Consider the following 24,078-nt stretch of genomic DNA (forward strand, 5'->3'; position numbering starts at 1 on the left):
CAGCGCTTCCAACAGTACCAGCCCTTCTAATCACATTATAGGTCCTCTTACCAAAAACAGCCCTATCGTCAGCCACCCAAGGTGGCATAAAATAAACAAGGGCTTAAAAGGAAACAGACCCCCCCAGGGTTGAGACACCATCCACAAACAGTGACCTCAACAAGGTGCCGGCTACCCCCAACCCATCAGAAACTCTGGGTGCGAAGATTGCCAACTACCTCCAAAAATGGCGGCAAAGAACATCAGACAGATTGGCATTAGATCTTGCCACCCAAGGTCATACCCTGGAGTTCATCAAGAGGCTGCCAAACACTCCACCAAATGAAGCGCACCCACCTCGTCTTCACTTATTCAGAAAATAAGCCCTCTCTATGTTAGGCAAAGGAACCCTTCCCCAAATGGGTATTGGTTTCTACTCCTGTTTTCTTTCTAATCAAAAGAAAACAGGGGAATGGCAACCCATCCTAGACCTCTGGAAATTAAATAAGTATTTACCGAATCATTCCTTTTGCATAGTCACCTTCTCCGACATACTGCATCTCCTAAACCATGGAAACCACATGACAACTCTGGATTTACACAATGCATACTTCCAAATCCCAATTAATCCCAAACATCACAAATGCATATGCTTACTGTAGCCGGCACCCATGACCAATTCAAAGTCTTCCCATTTGGCATCAAATCAGCTTCCCGCATTTTTACTAAAGGCATAGCCCCTGTGGCAGCCTCTTTTAGGAAAGACGGTCATCAGGTATTACCCTACCTCGACAACTGAATAATAAAAGCACTGAAAATATCAGTAGTGTCCAAGGTTAGAGAGACTTTCCTATAGTTGTTTCACAAACTACGTCTCACCGTAAATGATCAGAAATCATCCACTACTTCCATCCAAGAGGATAATTTTTCTGGGCACAGCCTTAGATACCGTCCAAGACAACATTTTTCTATCCCAGGATAGGCAACGAAGGCTCAAGGAACTGGCTCTCAGACTACCCAGAAAAAGTCAGTTTCAGTACGTCTGTTCAAATCTCTTCTGGGCATGATGTCTTCTGCGATCAATCTGGTCCATGTTGCATGCCTGAAACACTGGAAGAGCTTAAACAATTAAGAATTCAAACAGAAGGATCAATCGAGGACCTTGTGAATATCTAGCCTGGTGGTCCCAGACTTCCTACCTGTCAGAGGGCCTCACGTGCTTTCCTCAAATGCCCGACTTCGTAATTCCTCAATCGAGGGCTCGGGTGGTTATCGGCAGGACCGTCAAATTCAAGGAAAGTGGTCTCCGCTCCAGAATAGCAACCATATCATTCACCTGGACCTCAAAATCATCTCACTCAGTCTCCAAGCTTTCCTATCAAGGATAGCAGGGTCTTTAGTGTTAGTTTGTACAGACAATACCACCAGCATGCATTATGTGAACAAAGAAGGGGGTACAAGATCGCTGACGCTTTCCAAGGAAGTAACTATCAAAGTAGGAGGAGTTCCTCGTAAGCAAAGTGATCACAAGGTGGTGAAACCACAAGGCTGGTCAATACTGTCGCAGGGAGAAGGTCAGATCTTAATGCCCTCACACACCTTTTAGGGTATCATGCTTCATCATTGGGCGCTCCTCGTCCGGCCGGGGCTTCAATGCCTGACCGGCATGGGGGCTCTTTGTCGGAAATCTTTTGATCTGAATACGCCGTTTAGGGAATGCGTAAGAGGGGACAGTGCAGAAGTGTGTCTAGTGGAAAGTGAAGTGTGTCTAAAATAGACTCTGGTGCCCATAGAATAATTTTTTATGGGGTAAGGGTACCTGGAATAAATAAAAACAGTGGTGCTATCTTTCGGTCACAATGTACCTGGGCATCTATCAACAAAGTGAGGTCGACATGTTTCATGCCTTGATTGCCCAAAAGGTCAGTGGGCATTTCAACTGGACCAAAAAATAGTAATTTATCATCCCTGAGGGGCATGAGACCTCATTTTCATGTAAAGGATAGCCAATCAACACATACAATACTGCACCTGAATGGTTGCAGCACAATGATTCCACCTAAGGGAGAGAGAAAGACAAGAGGTGGAAAAGCACATGCAACAGAATTAGAATGGGAGCCTATTTCAACAATGCATTTGGACAAATTAATTTGTTCATTATTGTCACTCATAAATAATGGGGTGCTTTCCAAGGGAGCTCAGGAAATCTAGAGCTGGCTAACAGCCTACAAGATACCTCTGCAGGCCGAACATGCTCCTGGAACAAACAATCTCTTAGCAGACATGCTCAGCAGAACCAAGGGCAGCTGCCACGAGTGGGGGCTGGATCAGTCAGCGCTGGACAGGATCTTCTTTCTCGGGGGCAAACCAGCATTGGAACTCTTTTGACAAACAAGAACAGCAAATGCCAGTTCTATGCAAGTCAGTAACCACACCCAGGGTTGTGGAGGAATGCCTTTAGGATTAGATGGTCTGGGATGTATGCAAATGATTTCCCCCCATACCAAAGGTTCTCTTCAGAAGGAGAGTGGAGCGGTGTCTCCTCCTTCTCCTGATAGCCCCCAGGTGGCCCAGACAGCATTGGTTCACTGAGCTTCTCCTGCTATTGGAATCCAAACACATTCACCTGCAAACATCTGAACACTTTTGATGATGAGCCAAGACCAAGTCCTTCATCCAGACCTGACTTCTCTCTCCTTATGCGCATGGCTTCAGAATTCCATGAATTCAGAGATCTGAATATTCTTCAGGACTGCGGGTACATTCTCTTGCAGGCAAGGGTGGAAGCCACAATAAAAACATATAAGCTGAAATGGAAATGTTTCTGCTTATGGTACCAGAAAACAAACCTGCATCCTCTACAGGAATCATCTGAGCAGATACTGCCCTATCTCCTCTCGCTAACTCAGTCAAGATTGGTGTATGCGTCTTTTAAGGTACATCTCACTGCAATATCACGATATAGACGCTCTTCACATTCTCTCTCTTTCTTCGTGCTCGAGCAGAATCATCAAACAGTTCATGAAAGGATTGGTTGGAGTTTTTCCTCCAGTAAGAGCTCCTACCACGGACTGCCACCTGAACGTAGTTCTAACTCAACTCATGAAGAGTCCATTCAAACCCCCACACAGAGAAGACCTCACATTTCTCACATGGACGGTCGCATTGTTACTAGTGCTCACTTTGCCCCCCCTTCTGTAATTTCCCTTCCTTTAAAAATGTTTGTTCTCTTCTCTTCATGCTGCTGAGAGCCAGTGCTGCGCTGCACTGACTGACTGAGTCAGTGCCGCTTTAACCCGTTAAGTGCGGCGCACGTTCAGCGGACGTCGCGTGCACTACCTTGGTAGTGCTGCGCACGTCCGCTGAATGTCGCGGCCCCGCCCGTGCAATAGAACGTTCCGCACCAGCGCAGAACGTTCAGTGCCACCCACCGTCTTCCCTCTTCCATTCGGGCTGTGGAGGCCCGAGAGAAGAGGGAGAAGATGGATTAAATGGTCATGCCTCATTTTACTATTTGTCTCTGGAGAACCATACCCGGTGAAGTGCTCAGGGTAAGCAAACCTTCCCCTTATTATGTAACAACAGTGGGAAACTACTTTTTCTTTCCTCAGTTGCTATGTCGTAGCAGTGACTAATTGCATTCGGACCCTGTATTTACCCTACAAGATCGATTTACAACATATCATTTTAGATGGGTAGCTGTCAATAATGATATTATTTTCCCGTGAGGGGCTCTGAGTGACATCAAATAGATGAGAATGAAGAAAAAGCAAATTGTCTAGGTTGTCACTTGTAACCTTCGAATGAGAAAATAAATGTATGTTGTATGTGGTAATAAATCGAAAATGTATTATTTTTGGCAGGGCAATCAAATGATGGGTTGGTTGTTCGGCTTGCAGGAGTGGAACTGACACAGAGTGGCAAAACCTGGCTTCAGGAACAGTTGAAACCCTCACAAATACTTTGGTTCCAGTTACTTAAGCGGGAGGACTCCGTTCTGGATTGTTTTGTTCTGGTCAATAAGGTAAGTGTTCTAGTGAATCAATAATCCCACATTTTGAATTTGAATTTAAAAACATTTATTGAGCGCGCTTATACCATGCGGTTTCATGGCGCTTTTCGGATTGCGAGACACCAGCAGTAGCAGAGGGTGTTTAGGCAGCAAAGGCTCGGGAGAAAAGCAGGGTTTTGAGACTTTTCCGGAACTCTATGTAAGAGGAGGAGGTACGGAGTTCCACAGGGAGGGAGTTCCAGAACGCGGGGGCAAGGACCGCAAATTTTGTTCCACCAGCCTTTTTCTTTTTAAATCGGGGGATAGTCAGGAGTGCCATGTGGGTGGAGCGGAGCTCTCTACCCGGTATATAAGGCTTAATGGCAGAGCACATGAACTCCGGAGCGGTGCCCATTTTGGCCTGAAAGGTAAGGCAGCCAAGCTTGAATAAGGCTCGCTCTTTCACAGGCAACCAGTGTAATGCCTGCAATAGGGGGGTGGCACGATGAAATTTAGGCAGGCCGAGAATCAGGCGGGCAGCCTGGTTCTGCACTAGTTGCAGACGGTGGATCGCATAGGCCGGCGCGCCATTATAGATTATGTTGCCATAATCGAGGCGGGAGAGCACCATTGCCATCACTATGATTTTGAGGGCCGGGAGGGAGAAAAAGCGAGAAATCTTCCTGATTGTTCTGAGGGAGAAGAAGCAGGAAGACACCACAGAACTAACCTGGGGGTGAACAGAAAGTTGGGGATTAAGGAAGATACCAAGAGTTTTGACTTTGGGAACAGGGAGTGGGGGGACACCAAGTGGGAGGGGCCAGTGGGACGGGGACCAGGGACTGCAACCACCTCCGGTCAAGACTAGTTCTGTCTTGTCCGGGTTGAGTTTGAGGTGGTTGCAGTTCATCCAGTCCTGAATGAGCAACATAACCGTTTGGACATTCTGGGCGGATGAAGGGGAGTGGGAGAGGTTAAAGATAAGCTGGAGGTCATCGGCGTAATTGAACACCGTGACCTCGAGCTGCTGCAACATAAAAATGAGGGGGTAGATGTATAAATTAAACAAAAGGGGGGAAAGTGAGGAGCCCTGGGGAACACCACACAGTACCTTGCGGGAGGCGGCAGTGAAACCAGCAAGATGGACCGCCTGAGCCCTCTCGCTCAGGAAGGACTCGAGCCACGCGAAGGCTGGGCCCTCTATGCCCGCCGCTCTGACACGGGTGAGGAGGATGGAGTGGTCCACCGTGTCAAAAGCGGCGGACAGATCTAAAAGGATGAGGGCCTGCGGAAGGTTGATGTCAATGCCCTCGCGTAGGCTGTCCATCACGGAGATCACCACCTTCTCCGTAGAGTGGAGGGGCCGAAAGCCCGCCTGGCAAGGGGAGAGGCAGTGATTGATCTCCACGTGGGTGCTGGTCACATGAGTTTCTAAGACCTTACCCAGGTAAGGCAAGAGGGAGATGGGACGATATTTAGAAGGGGGCAGAGGGTCGGCACCTGCTTTTTTTAAAATAGGAATGACGACTGCAGATTTGTGGGGGGTGGGGACAACCCCATTGCTGAGTGAATCATTGAGAAGTGTGAGGGCCGGAGTAGGGCAGGCTAGGAAGATTTGTCTCAGGATGTGAGCAGGGGCAAAGTCCAGGGGGGAGCCCGACTTCACCCTTTGGAGCAGAGGGAGGAGTGTGGCTTTGGTCAGGAAGGGAAAGGATGTCAGTTTAGGGATAGTTGGGGGGGGAGAAGGATTAGTGAATGTGGAGGATGGGGGAGGAATATTGGTCTTGATCTTTGCGACCTTTTCAACGAAGAAATCGTTGAGCGAATCGCAGAGGGATTGGGAGGGAGGGATCGTGGCCGTAGCTCTATCGGATGAAGCCAGTTCGTGCACCGTGGCAAAGATTTCTTTTGATTGAGACTCCGCTGCCAGTATCCTATTAGAATAGAATGAGGTCTTTGCATCAAGAATGCCTTGCTTGTAAATTTTAAGGACAGATAGGTAGATGGCTTTTTGGGTAGGGCAGTACGCTCTTCTCCATGCACGCTCGGCTCTCCGCGAGGCCAATTTCTTCTCCTTGAGATCTGTGGTGAACCAGCGGTTGGCAGCGTGAGCTCGCTTAACCGTGATCCGCCTCAAGGGAGCGAATTCGTCGCCCGCTAGGGTCAGCCAATTGTTAATGGTGGCCAGTTGAACAGGGGCGGCGAGGCCGGAGAGATCAGGACTGGAGTTGGCCAGAGACGAGCAGAGAGATGGCATGTCGGCTTTGCCCCATTTTCTAACCCAGGTGTTCCTAGGGAGCGGAGGCTTAATCACTGGAGCTAAGGCAAGGGAGAAGGAAATTAAAAAATGGTCAGACCAGGAACAGGGAGAAATGAGGGGAGGTGAGGTGGGGATGTTCAGGGTCCAGACCTGATCAAGCGAGTGGCCTTGTATGTGAGTGGGACTGTGAATGTGGGGGGTGAAGTTGAGACTGATCATAAGGTTGGTGAACTCTTTAGAGAGGGGGCTTTCAGCAGGGTCATTAGGCCAGAAGTTAAGGTCGCCTAAAACTAGCACTGACGAGTTGTTTACTACCAGTGTAGCTAGGAGATCTTGGAGGCTAGAGACAAAAGAGGGGGTGGGGTGGGGAGGACGGTAGATGAGAACAGAGGTCAGGGGAGCCAGATGGGAGCTCGACCGTATTATCAGGCAATCGACTTCAGGAATAGGGGGGGAGGGTAGGATCTGGAAATGAAGGTCAGTGCGAGCTATCGCGGCCACTCCGCCGCCTCTTCTGCCCTCCGGTCGGTCCGCGCGGATGATGGAGTATGAAGGGGGCAGTGCAGCAAGAACGTTGGGTAGGGAGTCGGCCTTGAACCAGGTCTCCGTTAAAAACAGGAGATCTGGTTCGTGAATGTCAATGTAATCAAATAGTTCGTACTGATGATTAACCGCCGATCTGGTGTTTAAGAGCGTGACTGCGGTGTTGAATACCGGAGTGTAAGGGGCAGGAGGGGGGGGGAAGCGGGGCGATGGAGGACACAGGGGTCAGACGTGAAGTGATGACAGGGGGAGTGCGGGAAGGGAGAGATAGTAGACCGAGATGAGTCAGAAGGTCGGTGACAGACGATCCGATGGATCCGGGAATCCAGTACGACATGAGAAGGGAAGAAGAATATGTAAGCAAGGGAACATAAGGAGATGCCCCCTGCCCCGGCCTGCCGCGGACGGGCGCAGACGGGCTGGACTCTGGCGTGACTCCGGCGCGCCTACGGCGCGCCCGCTGCGCTCGTCCGCTGACACATGAAGGCCGTTTAAATGGAGGAGCGGCGTGGGGGGAGTGGCGTGGGTGGGGTTGGGCGATCCAGCCCAAGGCAAGATGGCGACCGCGGCCGCTGAAAGCCCGCGATGTAATCGGCTGACAGACAGCCACGCACAGCCCCTAGAAAGCAAAGAATGGATTAGTAACCTGTTGATGTTCAGTACAGGTTAGTGCACAAAATTAAACAATAACAGTTCCAACAAGAGTAAAAGCGTGTCACCGCTCGCAATCAGCGTGACAAGCGCGCAAGTTTAAAAATATATAGGAACGCAACCATCCAGCTCCTGCCAGCAAGCCCACTGCCACCGGGCTGCTCGCAATCGCTGGGGAGGCGTCAGAGACACTCCTAAATGGAGGAGCGGCGTGGGGGGAGTGGCGTGGGTGGGGTTGGGCGATCCAGCCCAAGGCAAGATGGCGACCGCGGCCGCTGAAAGCCCGCGATGTAATCGGCTGACAGACAGCCACGCACAGCCCCTAGGAAGCAAAGAATGGATTCTATGTCAGGACCGGAGGCTTCAGATTATGCTTGCTTTTCTCTCTTCGCTGTTTATTTTACAAAACCACACAGCAGCCAGAAAAGCAACTTATTTTCTCGCAAAAAATATATATGTCAAACACCCAACATGGGTTAAGCATATAACATGAGAAAAAAACACATGGGATAAACCACAACTCCCATCAAACCAAGAACCATAGTCCTTTCATAGTGTCCATGACGTCAAGGTAGGGCGTCCATCTTAGGCTCTCTTCCTCTTTCTTCGCTGCTTCGCAGCCAGTTAAGTGCCTTTTTCCCTCTTCTCCCGCATAATGGGTGTAGCGGGATGGTTTGGGTGTTGGCACTGGGTTATTACTTACGTAATTGTGGGGCTCTTATAGCGGGTTTGCACGTTGTGTTTTTTCCCTTTCAGAGCCCGTGTTTCTGTACTTTGTCGCGGGGACGTTTTCGCCCCTGACGCGACTGTCCCCGGAGTTGCGGCCCGCTTCTGTGGCCGCCAGAGGGCGCCGTCGCGTCTTGTTCTCCCCGGCGCGGCTTTCTCTCTGACGGGAGCCGCGCTGAGGAGGGTGACAGCGTCTGCAGCCTTCGCTTGCCGCGTCACCGTGACGCCCGGCCAGGGCTGTACTGTCCCTTGTTTCTTGACGCCCCGTGTGGGTCTGTATTGGCGGATTACCGCTCCTGACGCCTGCGGGCTGTACCACAGCACGAATTTGTTCACTTTGGCCCCAGCTGTTGAGTGCGCTAGGGAGGCGGCATTGAGCCCGGTCTCGTGTGAGAGGGCCTGAGCGCACTGGGAGGGGTGCTGCCTCTCATGCTTCTGGTTTCCCAGATCTAAAAACGTTGCTAGCCTTGAGTTAGCCCATACCTGCTGGTGCCTGCAGCCAGTCTTGATCCTTTCCCCTACCCTCGGGCTTTCATCATGGCGGAGGGGTACTATGTGGAGGAGGAAGAGTCCCACCAGTACCTGGGGGACGACGAGTTTTACGAGGCAGTTGACCAGTCCATTTATAGATGTGTCCAGGAGATTGTGGGCCCTATGGAGGATAGACTCTCGGCCCGCATAGTTGAGGAGTGCGCGAAGTTGGCCCCGGTACCCCTGGGGGCCCAGGGGGCCTCCCCCATTTCTCCTGAGGGCAGACCCCCCGCCCCCAAAAAGGTGTGTAAGGCTGGTGGCTCGGGGGCTGCGCAGGGCGTGGATAAGGACGCCTTCGAACGCCTCAGAGACGCGTTTTTGGCGAAGGCGACCGAACCCGAGGCCCCTGCGCCACTCCCGGCCCCAGGCCCCCCAGCGTCGACGGTGACAGCCCCTTCCTCTCCGGGAGGGCTCTCCCCGGTGGACACGGACGATGACGGTGACTCGGTGCGCTCGTGGCGACCGTCCGGATCAGCGGTTGAGTTGCCCCACGACGCTTCAGGTATGTTGGACCCGGATGATATCATCCATCCGAGGTCGGCAGCCTGGGCGCCGGGCGACAAGGTCGCGAAATTCGTGGCGGGGCGCCTACGCAAGCCACTTGAGAAAGAGGCACGTAGCTGCCTACGGGGAGAGTGTCCGCGACCTACGCTGGAGGGTAAGGTGGCCATGACCCCGGAATTAGACGGCAAGATGGCCACCTTTATGGCCAAGTTTGTCAAGGACCCCCGCAAAGGCATTGATCGCTCGTGGCGCTCATGCCAAGATAAATTGCTAGACACCATAGGCCCCTTGACCAAGATACTTGATATGGCGGAGGACGCCAAGGTCTCTGGTTCCACCATTTCACCTGAGGTACTTTCCAATTGGGCGCAGAGGGCTGTCATCTTCTTGGGAAACGCCAACTGCGCCCTCTCGACCGAGCGTCGACGCTCCTTGCTAATCAAGTTGGATCCCAAATTGGGAGACTTAGCCTCCTCGGAGGCAGGAGCGGTGGCTCAGGGCGGTCTATTTGGAGACCCTTTCATTAAGGAACTCGGCAAGTTCGTTTCCACCTTCTCCTCCCTAGATAAAGCCCAATCCACCATTAAGAGAGTGTTTAATCAGCGTTTTTCCAGGGGGGCCGGTCGCGGTAGGGGCCTCGCGACCGGCCGTGGCGGACAAAATCAGCAGAACAAGGGACATGGCTCCGGCAGAGGTCAACAAAATTCCTCCGCCAATTACAACACCTTTTACCCTTCCAGAGGGCAACGCTTCAGAGGAGGCCGCGGCACCTACAGGAATGACGCAGGAAGCGGCAATTCACACGGTGAGTGTTATCCCGGCGGACAGCGTCCGCATAGGTGGGAGGCTGGCTTGTTTTCCGGACTCTTGGTCAGCGCTCACGAACGACGCATGGGTTCTTCAAACCGTGCGCGGTTTCCACATAGACTTTTACGATCGGCCTTACCAGCCGAGGGATCCGCGCCCCATTCTCTTTTCCCAGGCGGATGCCAGGTTGATCGACGAGGAGGTCTCGGCGTTGTGCCGAAAAGGGGCCGTCTGTCTATCGACAAGGCATCCGGCAGGTTTCCTCAGCAATATTTTCCTTGTGGAAAAGACGGACGGGGGAAAGAGACCGGTGATAAATCTCCGGGAGTTCAACGGTTGGTTGGTCTACAACCACTTCAAGATGGAAGGCATCCATCTTCTGAGGGACATTCTCTTGGCCAACGACTGGATGGTTCGTTTGGACCTCAAGGATGCCTACTTGGTGGTTTCTATTCATCCGCCACACAGGCGATTCCTTCAATTCCTCTGGCGGGAGCAGGTATACGAGTTCACTGCCCTTCCTTTCGGGCTCTCCTCGGCCCCATGGTGCTTCACCAAGCTGTTGCGCCCGGTGGTGGAAGTCCTTCGGAGCCAGGGCATTCGAATGATTGTCTACCTGGACGACATCCTCCTCATGGCGCAATGCCCCAGGATGTTGACCCTTCAGCTCAACCAGACGATCACCTTGTTGCAAGACCTGGGTTTTATTGTCAATCAAGACAAGTCTGTGTTGACGCCTTCCCAGCAGATGGTGTTTCTGGGGTTCCAGGTGGACTCGGTACGGGCCACCTTGAGCCTCCCGACGCGGAAGATGGCCAAGATAAAACATCAGCTCCGGCAGTCGATCGGCAAGTCTCACACTTCCCTGCGTCAGATCGCCAGGATTGTGGGCCTTCTCTCGTCCTCCATCCAGGCGATCTTTCCGGGGCCGTTACATTATCGGGCCCTGCAACGCCTGAAGGCGTATCACCTCAGGCGAGGCCTCTCCTACGACCAGTTAGTCCCACTAACCGACGAGGTGAGGGAGGAGATGTCCTGGTGGCTCACCCATATGGAGGCCTGGAACGGCCGAGCTATTTTCGGTTCGGTGCCGGATTTGGTCATAGAATCAGATGCCAGCAGATCGGGCTGGGGCGCCCGTTGCGGCGATTTCTCCACAGGCGGAGGCTGGTCGTCAGAGGAACAACAACTTCATATCAATTGCCTGGAACTGCTCGCGGGCTCCTTCGCGGTTCGTTGTTGGACCAAGGACGCGGCGACGTCGTGCGTCCTTCTGCGAATGGACAATGTCTCGGCGGTTCGCTATGTAAACCACCTGGGCGGCTCTCGGTCCAGGGCGTTAGCGAACCTGGCGAGGGATTTCTGGGACTACTGTCTCGCGCACCAGGTCTCGGTGACGGCGGAGTACCTACCAGGTCGAGCCAATCAAGTGGCGGATTGGCACTCGAGATACCTCAGGGACTCGAGCCTGTGGAAGCTGGACGCTCGGGTGTTCCTTTGGCTGGACACCCTCTGGGGCCCTTTCTCGGTGGACCTTTTTGCGTCCCGCCTCGACTTCCAGCTGCCGAGGTTCTTCAGTTGGAGGCCGGACCCCTTGGCGGAGGCAACGGATGCGTTCCTCCAGGACTGGAGCCAGGGACGGCCTTATGCCTTTCCTCCCTTTTCCATGGTGATGAGATCAGCGGCCCTTCTTCGCCGCCAGCAGGCGGACGTGGTTATGGTGACGCCTTGGTGGAGGTCTCAAGTGTGGTTTCCGGTTCTTCTGGAACTTTCTTGGGATTCTCCAATCCTACTCCCCCCGTTTCCTCGCCTTCTTCTCAGTCCGGAGGGGACGCCGCATCACCTGATAGAGCAGGGTTCTCTCCGCCTCATGGCGTGGAGACTTTCCGGCGACGCTGGTCGCTCCCGGGGCTTTCGGGCCCGGCTGAATCCTTCCTGTCGAAGGCATGGGCTAATAGTACCACGAAGAGATACCGGTCAGCCTGGTCCAGGTGGGTTCGTTGGTGTGTTCGACGGGACCTGAATCCCTTGGTCGCAGGCGTCGTTCACATTTTGAATTTCCTGGCAGAACTGGCGGAGGGCGGCCTTGCTTACCGGACCATCAATACTATACGCTCAGCGCTCTCGGCAGCCCACGAGCCGTTAGATGGAAATCCGGTGGGGGAACATCCTTTGGTTTGTAGGCTCCTTCGAGGAGTTCGCCTTAGTCTACCCCCGGAACCGAGATACTCAGTTCTTTGGGATGTTAATGTAGTTCTGAATCTATTCCTGTCGTGGCAACAGAACAGATATCTTTCTTTGAAAGAGCTTTCGGCGAAACTAGCCATGCTTTTGTGCCTGATTTCTTGTCGCAGAGTGTCCGATGTCCGAGCTCTAGACATCTCGGCAAGAGTTTTTTCCCCGGATGGGGTTACCTTCACGGTGGGTCGTCGTACAAAGTCCGCAACGAGATCTATATCTTACCCGGCCTTTGTGGACGTCCCCGAGCTGTGTGTTGTTCGGTGTTTGAAAGCGTATGAGGATGCGACGTTGGAACTTCGCCCTCCGGGCGAGAGGCAGCTTCTGATTGCTTTGCGCAAACCGCATAAAGCGGTGTCTTCCCCCACCATAGCCCGCTGGGTGCGGTGGGTGTTGCAGGAAGCAGGTATTGATACCAAGCAGTTTGGGGCTCATTCGGCCAGAGGGGCCATGGCATCGAAGGCTTTCTCCTTGGGAGCGCGTTTGGAGGACCTAATGCGGGCAGCGGATTGGTCCTCAGACTCCACGTTCAGACGGTTTTACTTTAAACCAGTGGTGGATATTGCGAGTCTGGTGGTCAGTCAGCTTTAAACCAGCATAATCTGAAGCCTCCGGTCCTGACATAGAATCGAAATTTGCCTAGCATAGTAACGGTAAGTTTAAATTCTATTAAGGACACGGAGGCGAGGATTATCCCACCCTCTTCTCCTACGGATTCTCCCTCTCCGTATTGGTGTAAGTAAGACTTCTTATTGACTTGCGATGCTTTGCCTGTGCCTTTGCCTGTGCATTGTTATTATGGTTTTTGTCCAGTGGACCTTCTTTCCGGTCAGTGGACTTGACATCGCTGATGCTGTGGTTCTCTTTCCTTTAGGTAATGAGGCGAAACAGGACCGAGGTTGAGGTTACGTGTCTCGCGCGAAGAAAGAGGAAGAGAGCCTAAGATGGACGCCCTACCTTGACGTCATGGACACTATGAAAGGACTATGGTTCTTGGTTTGATGGGAGTTGTGGTTTATCCCATGTGTTTTTTTCTCATGTTATATGCTTAACCCATGTTGGGTGTTTGACATATATTTTTTGCGAGAAAATACGTTGCTTTTCTGGCTGCTGTGTGGTTTTGTAAAATAAACAGCGAAGAGAGAAAAGCAAGCATAATCCTCGCCTCCGTGTCCTTAATAGAATTGAAACTTACCGTTACTATGCTAGGCAAATTTCGATTAGTAACCTGTTGATGTTCAGTACAGGTTAGTGCACAAAATTAAACAATAACAGTTCCAACAAGAGTAAAAGCGTGTCACCGCTCGCAATCAGCGTGACAAGCGCGCAAGTTTAAAAATATATAGGAACGCAACCATCCAGCTCCTGCCAGCAAGCCCACTGCCACCGGGCTGCTCGCAATCGCTGGGGAGGCGTCAGAGACACTCCTAAATGGAGGAGCGGCGTGGGGGGAGTGGCGTGGGTGGGGTTGGGCGATCCAGCCCAAGGCAAGATGGCGACCGCGGCCGCTGAAAGCCCGTGATGTAATCGGCTGACAGACAGCCACGCACAGTCCCTAGGAAGCAAAGAATGGATTAGTAACCTGTTGATGTTCAGTACAGGTTAGTGCACAAAATGAAACAATAACAGTTCCAACAAGAGTAAAAGCGTGTCACCGCTCGCAATCAGCGTGACAAGCGCGCAAGTTTAAAAATATATAGGAACGCAACCATCCAGCTCCTGCCAGCAAGCCCACTGCCACCGGGCTGCTCGCAATTTGTACTTATTACATTCCTTAAGCAGTTTGAAATTATTTCCTGTCCAAGTGCTTAGGGGAAAGGAAATACTTGACAGTAACATCCCTTTTATGGTTTGACTTGTCGCCAAACAATTTTGTCAGCATCATTAGAGAGGGCCTTTAGCTCCATCCACATGTTGCGAGTAATGAGTACATGTTTTGATTGGGAAGAAGTTGTATGCTTGCTCAAAAAAAGTGCTTACCCTCCACACAACTGTGATCATTTGTTTATTTAGCTAGGTGACTGAGCTTGAATTTTCAGGGACTCACACAAGGCATTTGAACACTTTTAAAGTGTTCTTGATAAGTAGATTATGTGTGTTGTTTTTTTCGAGTAGCAGCACAGATGGGAGGACAGTCATTAACCTACATGGATCTTTGACTCTATCATGACCCTTTTACCTGCACCAATGTTATTCTAGAGTTCTTTGCTTCCATTCAAATACATATCTATTCCCATGCTATTAACTTGTAATGCTTTCATTACCATACAACACTCCTTTAAAGCCAGACCCATTGGCATTGCCGATGCTTGTTAACTATTAAAAAAAAATCTTTTTATTATTTTAAAATACAAACAAAACAAAGGGGCCAATATAAATAAAGGCAATCCACATTCCGAGTTAAGATAAGACTGGACAATTATGCAATAAGTAATAAAGCATATAAACCCCATCAGTTTTGATGCTATCATGCCCAGCCCATCAATCAACCACAGTCGTGCCTGAATACAGGTTCATAATTCCTAAACAACGCCCCATTGTTGGGCCCTCACATTAACCATCAACTCCCATCCCCCCACCCCTGCTGCTGGTGCTGTTGTGTAAAATATAAGTGTTGCGAAATTACTACTAATGTGTGTTATGTACCAATGGGTCATCGTACGCTCTATAGTAGGATTCTCTATAACCGCCTATGTTGCGAGGGCCTCCCAACGTGCTAGTCCCTCTCAATCCGAATGGAGCCACTCACGCTTGTCCCACCCCCACCGAGGACACTGAACTCATATCCTCCTCCCTGTCTAGTGTCCGGAGTTCCGTCACCAGGGCCTCCCATGCACGTGCCGCTTCCAGCGCTTTATCATTATGGGACCTATGCGCCTACTGCATTCTGATGGAGCTCTCACTCCCCGCCCACTGGAGTATCGCTGCCTTCCACCTAACAAAGCTGGGGCCAACCGCTGCCTTCCAATGTGACGTTATTTCCCTCTTGGCGAGAATGAGGCCTAAATCCACAAACTTACTAGTTATCTTATTTTTACTAGTGTGCGGGAACCAGTGCAGTAGGCACGTCCCCTTGTTCGTATCAATCTGCCGTCCAGTCACTTCACAGAGCGCCCCGGTCACCTCCTCCCAGTATGTGCCCAGCCCGGGGCAATCCCAGAGCATGTGGTTGAGGTCCGCTCCCTCAGCTCGACATCGGGGGCATATCACCGTTTCGATTCGGAAATATCGATTAATTTTAGCAGGTCTGAGGTATGCCCTATGTAACACAAAGAAATGGATCAACTGGAACCTAGCATTCCTAGTACCCTTCCACGCCCTTCGAAAGATCTGTGACCAGGCCGGGATGTCCCTCCCCAGGTCCTCCGCCCATTGCTCCCTCAATCTTTGTAGCGGGGAAAGCCCATCCCCTAACATCCGTTTATAGAGGCAGGTAATCGCCTTGTACGTGCCTGCTGCCATCACCACATATTGACATACTCCGCTCAGCGGGGGTTCAGAAAGACCGCGTGCATCAGAAAGTGGCCTCGCGGAAGGACAAAGGATTCTTGCAGCGCACTGTGGGGCAGCAGTGCTCCGTCTGCGTACAATCACCCACCATCTGCAGGCCCAGTTCCTCCCACTCCGCCAGACCAGACCAATCACCCCCATGCGGCAGCGCTGTGCACATGCCCAGTGGTATCTCGGGTGCATAAGGCCTCAGCACTCCAATTCGGCTATGGAACCGTTTCCAATAGTATCGAAGGGTATTCTCCGCCATGGATAAATCAACAATCCTCAGTCTCTGCTGCAGTATCACAAACGACAACACATGTCGCGGTACATCTGGTGCAGTCTCCCTCTCCGGGCCTCTGAACTCCAGCGCTACTGCCTGGGTGAGGATCTGGAACTGCGCTGCTAGATAGTACAACTCGAAGTCTGGAGTAGCCAGGCCTCCCTCCTCCCGCGGCCTCATCAGCGTCTCCAATGCTACTCTACTCCGACCCGTGCCCCAAATAAAGCCTCCCACCGCTGAACGGAGTTGACGGAAGAATGCCGCCGGTATTCGTATTGGTAAGGTCCGAAAAAAATACAAAAGGCACGGGAGCGCCACCATCTCAGGAGCATTACCCGCCCCATCACCGACAATGGCAGAGACCCCCAGAATAGCATGCTGCTTCTTAAACCCCTCATCGCTCTCTCAATATTACCCTCAAACAGATCCTCCTGTGTATGATACACCTGCGTTCCTAAATAAGGCAGGCAACGCGGCTCCCACTCCAGGTCGGGCGGTAACACCGGCGGGGCACATGCACTTGATACTGGGAAAACACAAGTCTTGGCCCAGTTGACCCGCAGGCCCGAAATTTCCCCAAAACGGCCGAGGAGGTTACGCACCCCGCTCAGGGTGTCCCCCGCGTCATTCAAGAACATAATAAGGTCATCCGCGTAGAGAGAGATATGGTGTTCACGGCCTCTGAGCTGCAGGCCCCGGTATGCTCCACCCATCCTCGCACGCGCCGCCAGGGGCTCTATCGCAAGCGCGGACAACAGTGGCGATAGCGGTCAGCCCTGCCTAGTGCCCCGCCCCACGGGATAGGAGGAGGAAACGGCCCTCCCCACCCGAACTCTAGCGGTCGCCGAAGAGTATAGGATTTTAGTCCACTGAACATAACCAGCCACAAGCCCAAACTCCGTCATAACAGAGAACAGATAGGGCCACTCCAGGCTATCAAATGTCTTAGCAATATCAACCGAGAGCACCACCGACTGTCCCTGCCCTCCACGCCCCGCATCCAAGACCCCCAGCAGCCGATGGACACTGCTGGCAGTATTGCGCGTCGGGATAAAACCAACCTGATCCGCATGCACCAGCCTCGTCATTAGTGGAAGGAGCCTAGTAGCGAGCACACGGCTCAGTATTTTATAATCCGCGTTAAGCATGGAGAGAGGCCTATACGCTACCGGGTCAGTCGGCGGCTTCCCAGGTTTAAGAAGCGGTGCAATGATGGCCTCCCTACTAGGCTCCGTTAACATCCCCGTCTCTCTAGCCTTCCGGTACAGCAGCAGTAATCTCGGAGCCAGTTTGTCTATGTAGGCCAGGTAGAATTCAATAGGTAGGCCGTCGCTCCCAGGCGTTTTATTACGCGCTAATTGCATAATGGCGCACCGGATCTCAGCCAGTGTAATATCTTGCCCAAGTGCGTCCGCCTCGTCCTTCTCTATCGCTGGCAAATCTAAGCCGTCCAGGAACGCCTGCAATTGGCTGGTGTATAGGTCTGCATAAAAGGAGCGGAACAACTCATTGATACGACTTTGTTCATATTCCAGTCGGCCAGCAGGGGAGGCCAGTGCCAGAATAGGAATGCATCTAGGGGCGGGGTCCGCAAGCCAAGCCAATAAAGTGCCCACCTTGTCCCGTTCCGCATGTGCACGAACCAGAAAGGCCTTGTGGTCAAAGCACCGGAGCCGCTCCACCCCTTTCGCTACCACCTCCTTCCGAGCTAGCACGCCCTCACGTGCCCCAGAGCCGTCCGACTGGGCCCTTTCAGCTGTGCGCAGGGCCAACTCACCCTTCTCGATTTCCTGCAGGAGCAGTTTCCTAACCCCCACCCACTTGGCGATACAGATCCTGCGGACCACCACCTTAAAAGCATCCCACTCTAGAGCCACCGTCGAAGCAGTGCCCGTATTTTCCGCAAAATAATGCTCTATCCCTTCGCTTAGCTCCGCGCGGAAGACCGGATCTTCCAACATCTCCGGGCGCAGCCTCCATTGAGGGATTCTAGGGCGTTCCTCCATCCAACAGAAGTTCACCAACAGCGGATTATGGTCCGATATGGTGCGCATCAGGTACTCGCTGCTGGCCGCCAGGGAGGCCAGACCAGAACTACAGAAAACTACATCTAGCCGAACATGAAGATCGTGCAAGGCCGAATAATAGGAATAATCCCTGTCTGTCGGATGCTGCGCCCCCCCACACGTCAATAAGTCCCCAATTGTCCTGCCAGTGAGTGCAGATTCCCACCAGTTTATTAGCTGGGGCCGTGGGCAATGGAGGATGGGATCTATCCATGTTTACATCAGCTACGGAGTTGAAGTCGCCCCCCATCAAGATCGGTCCCGTGAAATAATCGGCGAGGACAGAGGACAATGTCTCCAGAAAGGACGCCTGTTCAACATTAGGGGCATACACACTGCAAAGGGTCACCTCACGGCCATATAAGCGGCCTCTCACCGCCACATAGCGGCCACCCGGATCTACCAAGTGATCTATCATTTGAAATGGGACCCCAGCTCAAACCCAGATCAGCGCCCCCCCGCACAAAGGCCGAATAAGTGGTATAATAAAGCTGCCCACGCCACCTACGCTGCAGGGCCTGCCCCTCAGATTCAGTAAGGTGCGTCTCCTGTAGGAGGGCCACCTGTATTCCCCTACGGACTAAATATGAGTGTATCCTGTATCTGCGCTGCATGGAGTGCAGTCCCCGAACATTCCAGGTTATACATTTCACGTCAGGAACCTGGACCCATAATAGCATTACAAGAACCTGCTTAAAGCAGCCCACCTCCCCCCGCTGCCAAGCAGTGTCATCAATGAACAAAAACACAACACTCAATAATTCCAATTCGACCAATAGGCGCATCAGCAGACAATGTCCCCCAACCAAACCAATCCCAACCCCCAACCCCCAACCAACCCACCCCCCCACACAACCTCCCACCCCCCCAAGAACAGTCACCAACATAGTGACTCCCATCCAAACTGCCCCAACTGCACACCTCATGCAAAATCAAGGCAAACCAAACATTACCATCCGGTGGGGGTTGGATAGGGCCTCGGTCACAATCAAAGAAACACACCATCTAATGCCGCCCCCGAATCCCCCGAATCATCCTGCCTCCCAGGACCTCCCGGAGCCCGTCACCGTTCCCCGCCCCCACTTCACCCCCATTCGCTCACAAAACAGGCACTCATCGCCCCCCATGTGAATCATCTCTGCCATCTTCAAACAACTAATACCAACACGTCAACATTATTACTCAAAACCAAAGTCCCATCTCCACAGACACTCCAATAGCTACTCATCCAACAATCCGTCAGCTGTCCCAGGGGTGACCGATGGCATTCTCTGGTCGCCCGGTACCGAGGATCCACCCTCTGAGTGTTCCTTTACACTCCCATGCTCAGACTCTTCCGACGCAGTCTTTAGCAATTCCCCAGAGATCGCCACCACCGCATCCAGGGCTCCCTTGCATTTCATGGCGTTCTGCGAAGCCAATGGTTTCCGCAGGATGCGCCTGCGGCGCCGTAGACGCTGCGATCGGCGAGGCTGAGAGTCGCTGACCAGCTCATGCGCCTCCGCCTCCTGGCCATCCTTCCCTGCTTTATAGGACTCCAACCATTCCCAGGCCTCCTCAGGTGTATCATGAAAGTGGGTCTTACCGTCCAATACTATGCGTAATTTGGCTGGGAAAAATAGGGAATATTGAATCCCTTCCGCCCGCAGTTCTTTCTTCCCAGCTTGGAAGGACATACGACGCCATTGCGTGTCAAACGAGTAGTCCGGAAAGAGAGTGACGTTGCTGTTGTCCACTTGGAAGGGGCCATCGCTGCGGGCTTTCCGGAGAAGCAGGTCGCAATCCCGAAAGTGCAGCAACCGTGCCACCACCGGTCTTGGAGGACGGCCCTGTGCCGGCGGTCTAGCCGGGACCCGATACGCCCGTTCCAGAGTGTAAAAATTCGAATGTCCCTCAGGGGCCACGACAGACCGGAGCCAAGTCTCTAAATACGCCACCATGTCCGACCCCTCGATTTTCTCAGGCAGGCCCACCACGCGGATGTTATTGAGCCTGTTTCTGCCTTCCGCTTTGTCAGCCCGCCGCTCCAATACTGTGAGACGGTCCAAGACCCCCTCCATTGATGCAGATAGTGGCGTCTGCGCTGGGCCAACCTCCTGAAGTGTAGCTTCAGTCTGTTTTACTCTGTCTGCGAGTTTCTAGTGGTCTGCACGCAGTAGGCCTAATCCAGTCGCAACTTGCTGCTGAGCAGTGCGAGTGTCCGTGATGGCCACCAAGATCTTGTCCAATTGCTGCTGAATACCCGTATTCTGTGGCAATTCCTGCTCAATCTTGTCTTCCAGCGGTAGGGATTCAGCGTCCGACGGCGGTGGGTCCCCCTCCTACCGACCTCGGGGCTTGCCCATGGTTGCAGCTGGCGATGTACTCCAATCCTGCGCCCTGTGTACTCACACCCACTGCGCAGTCCTGTTAAGCTGCACCTCCCGTGCGTCTTATTCAGCCATCCCGGCCCCCTCGGGTGCAAGGTCACTCTGCACTGGCCCCTCCGCTTGCGTCCACAGCAGTGGGGCCCGCTCCGCAGCTCTACCACCGGTAGTCCCTCGCTCAGTAGGCTGTTCCGGGTGTGCACACAACCTCTCCGCAGTGCAGATTGCAGCAGCCCGCCACCACTAGGAGATCTCACTTCCTCCAGAAAGTTCCCACACCTCTATCCGGGGCCGTCACAGGCTCTGCCTCCTTTGCGCCCTTTTGCAACTGGCGCTCAGTCCGCGCACCAATCCACAGAGCAGTCCAGTGCCATCACCAGCCTATCCCTCCCTCAATCCACAGTGCATTCACACAGCTCCAATATTGTTAGAGGTGGGGGTAGGGTCTCCAGCTTCTCGAGGGTCCGTCACCCTCCAACCTGCGCAGCATTAACTCCGTTACGTTGGGGCAGGGGGGGCTCCCGCCCGGGCGCCAGTCTACTGCCCAGCTCGCTTCGCCCAACAAGAAGTCCAAACCCCACCTGCTCTGCCTCCACAGTCGTGATCTGCACTTTAAGGGCAGGGGCCATCAGTAGGAAGCTTCAAATGCGCCCTGCTGTACTCGCTGGGGGAGCCTTAGCACCGTCCGCAGGGCATATCACATGGAGGGCCGAGCAGTTTATGCCGCAGTGAGTTGGCTCCACTCTTTAGGGCACCCGCCCGCCTCTCCCTTCACCAGCGCACCCCCAGCTCGCGGGGCGCCGCACCTGCCACCTCAGGCCCTGCCCGTATCTCTGCCGTGCCGGGGGTCCAGTCACTATCAGTGCGGTAGGGTGTCTCTCGGAGCCCCCGTCCTCTCTCGGTGCCCTCCTTGCTGGGGCTGCGCACCAGACGTGTGATCAAAGCTCCGCAGTCGCCGAGCTGTGATCCACTTCAGGGCCCACCTCTATTTCCAGAGGCCGGAGGAGCTGCACACGTACCCCGGGGTGTGGGCGCTCCTATTTTTGCAATCGAGGCGCCGTTCCTGCTCTCAGCAGCATCGCACTGCCTCCCCGTTATGAGAGGGTGCCAGCGCTCCCCAGGCAGCCGGGAGCAAAGCCGCAGGTCCGCGCTCCCATTTAGCAGCGCCACAGCTGAAACCGAAACTTGGGGACAGCGCCATATTAATCTTGGCGGCGGCCGGTACCCCCGCTCCATCTCGTGGTTAGTGCGGCCCCCACTCGCTCCTCTCTGGGCAAGTCTCGGTGCCCCTCTGCACCAGGCCGCCTCCCGCTCCTGTGGCTCTGGTCGGGGGGTCAGGAGGCATCAATCATAGGATAATTACGGGGGATTAGGCGCGGATCTCAGCGCTCACACAACCTTCCCCATCGGCACCTAAACCACGCCCGCCAATGTTTGTTAACTATTTGAAAAGTAGGACGTATTCATAAACAGAGAGGCTGCAGCTGAGTAATCCTTTACATTGAAAAAATTAGAACACCAAAGCTACAGACATTTAAATAAAAAAAATCACAAAGTTTTTCTATGCATACTAGCAAGGCACGAGAAAAGTGAATAATTATTTGATTTTTTAAATCTAGATAGATTTTGTATCAGTGTTCAAATGTGCTCAGTCACACTCTTTCAAAGTTGTAATAACAATAGTATTAACTATTATGCATAATTTATGTGTCATTTGTGCATGAACTATCTAGACATGAAAAGTGAGCGAGCAGCTTCTACTAAGGCTGCAGTACAAGCTGCTAGCTCACTTTCCATTTCTAGATAGTTAATGATGCCATATGTTTTTTACATATTCTATATTTAATAGCTGCATAAAAGTTATGGGCTAGCCAATATCATCAAGCAAGAAACAGCAGCGATCTTGTATTTAGAATAATGTGATACTGATACTAGTAATAGTAATGATATCAATATAACACTGTGTGTTTTTTTTACACTGTTCTTAAAATAGTATTGTTACTGTTACATTGAAAGAGTGTGACTTTCAGTGAACATAATAGTGAGCTAGAGGGCCAATTGGGTCGGGTATAGCCTTCTGCTCCAACCTGCCATTGTTTATCTTTCTTTTTCTCCCTGATTAATTTAAAACATTCTAACCATCATAAGTGGAAAGTTCCAATATTTGTTCTTCGTAGGTCTGTATCGGTCCTTAAGGGCCCAACCAGCGTTATAGGCCATGGATTTCGCTTGGAACTAAGATTGACTGCTGGGCCCCAAGTTGTTCAAAGTGTAGCATCTTACTGGATATGTGCTGTAATAGTGTTTGAGGGCGGGGGGGGTCTCGACATCTGGAAGTTCTTAGACCTTCTGTCGTTTTGTGTATATATTTTAACTGTTCTGCCTCTTCTGTTATTATGAAGATTTATTATAATTTTCAGAGATCTAAATCTCAATGGATATTAAGTTCATTGATAGTTTTACTTGCCCACACAGTATCTAACTTCTAAACTCTCAACCACAACCTTGCATATGTTTTCTGTCCTGCCCTCGTACAAAGTGAGTAATTGGTTTTTCAAGTGTAACACTATATTTGAGGCCATTGAACATCAGTGATAATGGACAGTATCCACATGTATTACTGCCCGATTACCACTGACTGCCCCTGATCCTGACAAAAGTCCTCACAGCCCTTGATTGCCTTTGATGAAATGAATGGAAAAATGTTGGCCTTGGTGACATCAAGACTGGACTACGCTAATGCTTTGCATTTGGGTGTCCGGGCTATCTTATACAGCACTCACAAGTGGTACAGAACGCCGCAGCCAGGGCGATTCTCCAACCACAACCAAGGTCACTGATGTACCCCCTCCTTAAGTCACTTTATTGGCTGAGACTGAAGTAGAGGATCAAATTCAAAGCTCTGGTTGTATTTTTTAAAGCCTTTCATGGGTTAGGAGCCGGATACCTTACCAAACGAGTCAAGCGGTATATCCCTGCTCGATCCTTAAGATCCTCCTCCCCAAACCGCACCTGCACTCCTAAAGTACACTTAGCCTGGATGGGCGTCCGATCCTTTGGGTTCTTGGGGCCCCAGGCTTGGAACAGGCTCCCAGTTTCCCTACGTTCTATTTTAGATCTCCCGGGATTTAAGATACCACCTGAAAACGTGGCTTTTTAGGTCTCGGCCTAGCGTTACACTGCGCAGCAGTGTTCGCGCAGCCGAGATTTAATGTTTACAGTATTGGGGCCTTAAACCCACCCCTCTTCTCCATTGGCTGGCTTCCTAAACGGAGGCCAGCCATTGGAGGAGAGTGGCGTCACTCAGTTCAAGCCCCGTCTCTTCGGGTTTTGGGGGTGTGTTTTTAACTTTCTTTCTCTTTTCTTTCTCTCCTCTTCCCATTGGCTGGAATTTCACCTTCCAGCCAATGGGAAGAGGAGAGAAAAAGAACACGCCCCTAATCTCAAAATGAGGCTGCGTTTCTCCGAGGCATTTCTGCTTCGCCTCGGAGAAACGTGGCAGTGTGTATGGCGTGGTCCGCTTTTTTGTTCGTGGCCTGCAAACTTAAATAGGTGGTAGTGTCAAAGGATTTCTTGGAGTGTTCTTTGCCTCGTGGGTATCGCCATGACTACCTCCTCTGGACGTGTAAAGCCGCTCTGAT

The 24,078-nt window shown here is 52.2% G+C and overlaps 1 protein-coding gene across 1 annotated transcript in view; it reads left to right on the plus strand.

The window, feature by feature from the left end:
* C11H3orf33 (chromosome 11 C3orf33 homolog) overlaps positions 1–24,078 on the plus strand; it is a 167,560-nt gene that overhangs the window by 98,913 nt on the left and 44,569 nt on the right. The window contains exon 4 of the mRNA XM_078667757.1: positions 3,843–4,003. Within this exon, the coding sequence (XP_078523883.1) occupies positions 3,843–4,003 (161 nt within the window). The remainder of the gene's footprint in view (positions 1–3,842; positions 4,004–24,078) is intronic.

This window comes from Lissotriton helveticus, chromosome 11 (genome assembly GCF_964261635.1).
Source record: "Lissotriton helveticus chromosome 11, aLisHel1.1, whole genome shotgun sequence".
Lineage (NCBI taxonomy): Eukaryota > Metazoa > Chordata > Amphibia > Caudata > Salamandridae > Lissotriton > Lissotriton helveticus.